The sequence below is a fragment of the Propithecus coquereli genome, unplaced genomic scaffold (assembly GCF_000956105.1).
Source record: "Propithecus coquereli isolate 6110/MARCELLA unplaced genomic scaffold, Pcoq_1.0 Scaffold10, whole genome shotgun sequence".
In the NCBI taxonomy this organism is placed as follows: domain Eukaryota; kingdom Metazoa; phylum Chordata; class Mammalia; order Primates; family Indriidae; genus Propithecus; species Propithecus coquereli.
Genome location: NW_012133858.1, coordinates 7,116,330 through 7,123,052, shown reverse-complemented (window position 1 = coordinate 7,123,052; position 6,723 = coordinate 7,116,330). Strand labels below are relative to the sequence as shown.

General features: G+C 38.5%; 1 protein-coding gene across 1 annotated transcript in view; it reads right to left on the bottom strand.

The window, feature by feature from the left end:
• IQCG (IQ motif containing G) overlaps positions 1-6,723 on the bottom strand; it is a 47,080-nt gene that overhangs the window by 7,124 nt on the left and 33,233 nt on the right. Inside the window, exon 6 of the mRNA XM_012641219.1 lies at positions 6,148-6,222. Within this exon, the coding sequence (XP_012496673.1) occupies positions 6,148-6,222 (75 nt within the window). The remainder of the gene's footprint in view (positions 1-6,147; positions 6,223-6,723) is intronic.

Genomic DNA, 6,723 nt, shown 5'->3' with positions numbered 1-6,723 from the left:
GCTCTTGCTCAGGCTGGTCTCAAACTCCTGACCTTGAGCAATCCCCCCGCCTCGGCCTCCCAGAGTGCTAGGATTACAAGCGTGAGCCACCATGCCTGGCCGATAATCATTTTTAAAAAGTTGAAAAGGTAGCCAAATATCTCCGCTTAAAAAAAAGATATCCAGACAAAATGTTTATGACTGAATTTTACTAAGCATCAAGGAACAGATAATTTGTTTTTCAGAGCATAAAAAGATGGGAAGCTTCCAACTCATGCTGCCAAGCTAGCATAACTCTGATAGCAATACAACAAAGCAGCACCAAAAAAGAAATTTATAAGTTAATCTTACTTATGAGATACATAAATACAAAATAAGTCTATAAATCAATTCTAGCAGTCTATTAAAAGAATAATACATTATAACCAGGTAAGGTTTATCCCAAGAATTTTAAGATGACTCAACATTAGCAAATCTATTAATGTATTACTTAATTAACATATTAAAGGAGAAAAACTGTATCATCACAATGGATGAAAAAAATCTATCTCATAAAATTGAGTACTAATCCTGATTAGGGAAAAAAAAAAAAACTTTTAGCAAGGTAAGACCAAAAGGAAACTTCCCTAACTTGATAAAGTTTATCTACCAAAACCTAAAGTAAATCTCATACTTAATGATAAAAAAAATCCCTACTTGTATCAGTTATCAATTTATTGCCTTTCAGCTCCAAATTAATCCTTCACTACCTTGCTTTGTGAAACTGGATGCTTGCTATTAATATAAACATTTCTTTTTGCCAGAGAGCAAAATGGTAAGCTTTGTCAGTAGAGGGCGCTGGAGGAACTTGACAGGAGGGCTTCTCTCATTGGTTCCAGTGTGGGCTTGTTTCTTGTTCCTCAAGTAGGGCTGCCAGTGGTATGTGTGTGGGACACCCAGTGGCATTCATTCACCAACAAGTTTTACTGATACCACCACAGGAGGATTCTTGCTTGCCAAACACATGACCAGGTAGGATTTATCCCAAGAATTTAAAGACGACTCAACATCAGCGAATCTATTAATGTATTTTATGTTTCATCAGTGAAAAAGAAATCCATCTCATAAAATTGAGTACTCATCCTGACTGGGGGGCGAGGGGGTGAACCTTTTAGTAAGGTCCACAGTTCCCTGCTTGCCAGCTTTATCCCTCCAGCTGTAAGCCAGCTCTGGCCCAGGGCAACCCAGCAAAGCTCTCTGCCTTCCAGAGGGCCACAGCCACACCCTCTCCAACGAGGTCTGAATCTTGGGAAAGATCCTCCCTTCCCCTCACCTTTCAAGTTCATTCCTCCTTTGGATTTCGTCCTTCAGCCCCAAGATGTTCTTTAGAGTTCTCTTTTATCCCTTCTGAGTAGCCAATCCCTCACTATTCTTTTGTTAAATTTTCTGTTCAAATAATTGGTATGATTTCTGTCACCTAAACAGATCGTCGATGATACAAATTGGCACCAGAAATGGGAGTTTATCTCCCATCTTCTAGTTCATATATGTCTTACTAAGGCATCTAAAGTTCTTGCTACTTCCTGTGCATCAGATACAAGTAGCGTAATGACATTAATGCAGTGGACTACTATGATGTTTTGTGGAAAGTCCAAGTGAACAATATCTCTGCAGACCATATTATGGGAGAGAACACAATTAACATAGCCCTGATGCGAGACTATGAAGTTGTACTGTTGGCCCTGCAGGTAAAAGCAAACTCCTCGTGTTTTTTTTTAAATTGGCTTGGAGACAGGAGCTTTGATCAGGTTAACAGCAATATACCAAGTATCAGAGGCCTTTGAAGACTTGCTCCAATAAAGATACTACATCTGGAATAGTAGCTGCAATTGGAGTCACCACCTGATTACATTTATAATAGTCCACACTCACTCTCCAAGATCCCTGCTACTTTTGCACGGGCCAAACAGCTAAGTTAAATGGGGATGTGGTAAGTATTAATATCACCACCCCTGCTTTTTTCAAGTCTTTGATGGTGGCACTAATCAATGCAGTTCCACCGGGGGTGCAGCATCGCTTCTGGTTTACTACTTTGGTATGGAGGGGTAGTTCCAGAGGATCCTACTTGGCCCTTACTACCATAGTGGCCCCAAGTACGTCTATTCCAACTATAAGTTCAGTAATTGGAGAAACAACTACAGGGTGGGTCCATTGAATAAGTGGACCCACAGTAAGTCGGTCTTTAGTTAAGGCTCCATCTATCACCTAACCCCCATAATCCCTCATTTTGACTAGCGGCCACAGTGTTGTTTTGGGTCTCCATGAATAAACATCAACTCAGAGCAAATATTTAGTAATCTCAAAATGTCTGGATATTTTCTCTTCCCCAGTACACACTCTGTAAATAGCACAGGTCTTTTGGATCAGGCTTAGAGGAAGATTTACAGTATGTACTTACAGCAATGCTGCAGGGTTCATCCTCAAAGGGATATGCCCCCCACCTTTAATAAAGAGGCTTTGGGTCTGCGAATTGACTTTGTTCTGGAAACTGGGTGAAAAGCCATGACTCTCTATTGTGGTGACTCAAATGAGGTTTTGGCTAGACCTAACTTTTTTCTGTTATGTTTTAGTTAGTAGGCAGCCCATCAGTATTGTTACTAGGGATAACATTAATTAGCCATTGCCAAAGATCCCTGTGGGCAAAGGCGTTCTAACTACCATTTCATCCCTGCTGCCCTTCACGGTAAATGTGCCTACGTTGTCTTTGCAAGGTAAGTGCTGCTGTCTATCCTTTGGCACTTCAGGGTCCCATCATACCCGCTGAAATCAGGCAGCTCATCTCAATGACAACATCCCTTGTGGTCATACCTGGCCTACATAGGAAAGCAATACAAAGCTTTTCAGGGATGCAGGTGCTCCTCTCACTATTGTATTTCTCAGTGTCTTTCTTAGTAAAGGAGTGTCTTCTGGGCTTTCTCATGGTTAAGGATGTGTGTCTGGTGGTACATGTGTAGGTCAAACATGATAAATCCACTGTGACATTCCTGTATCCTTAAGTCTTTGGATTCTCTCCTCCACGTCATAGCAGGGAAGCTCTAGCATCTCCACCTCACCAAATGAAGGCAACCATGGAGTCCAATTAAGCGAACTAATAGAGTCATCTCTAGCTGCACAACCTAACCCATTAAATCCAGAATGTCTAGTAAATGCATCCATATCAATGAATTCAATCCAATGTAGTGCCACATTCCAGCCTTCTTGGCCTAGCACTCTTACAATCCATTCCCACACATGTTCCCCAGGTTTCTGCCAATGTATATTAGCAAGATCATACAACTCTTTTGGTATGTAAGTTATTTCCTTCTGAGTTATAGTCATCTGAGTTTTATGTCCCCCTAGAACATACTGAGATTTGACCCTAGTTATGGATCCAGGGACAATAGGGGTAATTGTGCTGGGTCTGAGGAAGGAGCATCCCTTTTCAAGACATCTTCCCCAGATGAAGTTATCACCGGATTTTGGGGCAAAGGAAGTCTTGTCTCCTCAGATACAGAAGGGTGGGCTACCTCCACTGGCAAAGGAGCCTTAAAGTAACTTGGGGGTTCAAGATTGTCAATTTTATGTGAATTCCCAGATGTTCCCATTCCAGGTTTCAGGGTCCCATTCTTTCCCAATGAATGTTCTAACTTGCAACATGAGAAATTTGGCATGACTATGATGACTTCACGTATAATCCTGACTAAAACACCATTAAAACCAAGAATAGAAAAACGATGCCCCATTATCACTACTACTAATCATCATTACGCTTGACTTTCTAGTTATACAATAAGCCACAAAATAGAAATAGACATATAAATAATGAAAAGGAAAATATAAAATTATTTTTAATAAATTAGATTTTCTACTTAGAAAATCCAAATCACTCAACTGAAAAACTATTAGAATTATTAATAACATGAGAGGGTACAAGGAATCTAGAGTAATATGCAAAAATAAATAGCCTTTCCATATACCATGTACTTAGAGACATGTCCAAGAACCTTTAGCATTGTTATAACAGCGATATTTGGAAACAACCTAAATCTAACTAAATCTATCTATCTGACTATGGGATATTATACAACAGTTGTACTATTACAGAAAACATTAAAGACAAGGTAAATTTTAAAAGGAAAAAACAAAACAGGTCGGGAGCAGTAGCCCATGCCACTCACTCTGGGAGGTCAAGGTGGGAGGATGGCTTGAGGTCAGGAGTTCAAGACCAGCCTGAGCAAGAGTGAGACCCCGTCTCTACTAAAAATAGAAAAAATTAGCCAGGTGTGGTGGCATACTCCTGTAGTCCCAGCTACTCCAGAGGCTGAGGCAGGAGGATTGCTTGAGCCCAGGAGTTCGAGGCTGCGGTGAGGTAGGATGATGCCAGTGCACTCTAGCTGGGGTGACAGAGCGAGACTCTGTCTCAAAAGACAAAACAAAAAAAGAAAAAGAAAAAAAAAAAACAAGATCTGGAACAATATATATAGTATGATCCTCCTTATGTAAAACACAAATAAATACTAAAAATATGTGTGTTTTTAGATACAAGTATGTACATGAAAAGAAAAAGATGTCTATCACTTTTTAAAATCTATATATTTCTGTGTTTGAAATTCTTCATTAAAGACATACTTATGTATTACTTGTGTTATTGGGCTGAAGCTCTGGGAAACACTAATTTCATCCCTCCATTATCCATTTATCCACCAACTCACCTGGTTGTTATTGAATATCTACCATGTATCTCACACTTGAAACAGGTAACATGATACATAAGACTTAAATTGCGGGGTACAGGACCCTGATTCTAATAGCCTACCGGATGTTTTTTCCCCCCTAGGAAAAGCCTGTGAGATAGCATAAGCACAAATTTGGAATCATTGACTGAAAATTTATGAGCTTTTCCCAAAGGCAAGCTGTATAATAAGTAAATTTTTTCTTTATTCATCCAACAGGGATATTTTGAAAGACTCCAGCTGAACTTAGACATGTTTACAACCTTAGATATATTATAGACCCAGGTTGGTTTGTTAATTAATATCAGAAATGCTAATTAAAACCACTTCCATCACATATAATTCACACAAGGGGAAATAAATTGAGTAAATATATAGAAAAATGTTCTGTACAGTTCTATTAGTAAGTTGAAAATGAAAAATAAAACAATTCATTGAATTAGCAGACTTTTAAAAAATATTTAAAATGGCTAGTACTATTGAGGATACCTTGAAATTACTGCCTTCATACATTGCTGATGGCAATATAGATTAGTAAGTATTAGCAACATTTATCAAGAGTCACAAAATACTAGTCTCTCTGAAATAATAATCTTCTGCTTGAGATTTACCTTTAGTAAATAACTGCAATGAAGAAAAATAATTCTTTGAGCAAAGCTTTCATTACTGCATTATTTATTCTAATAAAACTTTGGAAATAACCTAAATATCCAAAATAAAGGGTAACAAGTGGACTGTGGCATAACCATTCAATGGAACATTATACAACTATTTTAAATTATTTTATAAAGAGATTCTAATGGCATGAAAAAATGGGTACAAAAGCAGTTGGTGATTTTAAAAAATCTTCTCTCAACTGAAAATATGTTATTTTTATAATTTAAAAAATTCAGTAAATTTTATTTTTAAATTATGACTATGAAGCAATATAGGAATAAGAAAACAGTTTCTTATATAAGCTAAATTATAAAGGCAGATGACAAAATTTTACCTGCAGTCACTTAAATTACAGCTATATAAAATACCTATTCAGATGGATAACTCTGAAAGAAAACATGGGCTATATAGTTCATTAGACTGGAAGAATTATGGTTGACTTTTCTTTCCTTTAAAAAAAATTTTTGGCCAGGCATCATGGCCTGCCTGTAGTCCCAGCTACTTGGGAGGTTGAAGCAGGAGGATCAATTGAGCCCAGGAGTTTGAGGTTGTGGTGAGCTATGACGATGCCACTGCACTCCACCTGGGGAGAGAGAGCGAGACTCTGTCTCCAAAAAAAAAAATTCTTTTGACCAATGCAGAAGGAAACATGTAATAATGTGTTCTCAAAAAAAAAAAAAAAAATGCTTTTTGCTCTCCTTGGTATTTTGTAAGTGGAATACAAAAAAAATCAGAGGATAAAAAAGTTTTGGTAACCTACCTGCTGCTCCTTTCTAAGGAACACTTCAATCTCCATATGAACCCGGTTCTCTTCTTCAGTTTTCATTCTTAGTTTCTGTAAGAACAACAATCAAATACTAGGAATTCTCCCTGACAGGGGAGGGAATCACAAGTTCTCGAGATTAGAGGTGCAGCTTGGACAGCAGCACAGGTTTCCTATACCAGCTGGGATCCCAAGAATTCCACAGCATTGCTCTAGCGCTGTAACTCAGTTCAGTTCAACGCAATTTGTGTTCACAAACATTGTTAAGCCATGTGGCTGGCAGTGTGCTAGATATGTGCGAGTACCCCCCGGCAAGAGGACCACAATCCCGTTACCTGGAAAGTGATTCCCATTTAAGGAGAGAAAGAATACTTCAAGTGCACAAGTTTCTTAGGCCTAGAAACGGAAATTCCAGAGTATAAGAAAAAAGAATGTCATCATGGTCTCAAGCCACACCTGGGGAGTAATTGCCTGTTGTCCTTTCTGTTGTTCTTTTTTTTTTTTTTTTATAGAGACAAGGGTCTCACTATGTTGCCCAGGCTGGCTTTGAACTCCTGGCCTCAAGCAATCCTC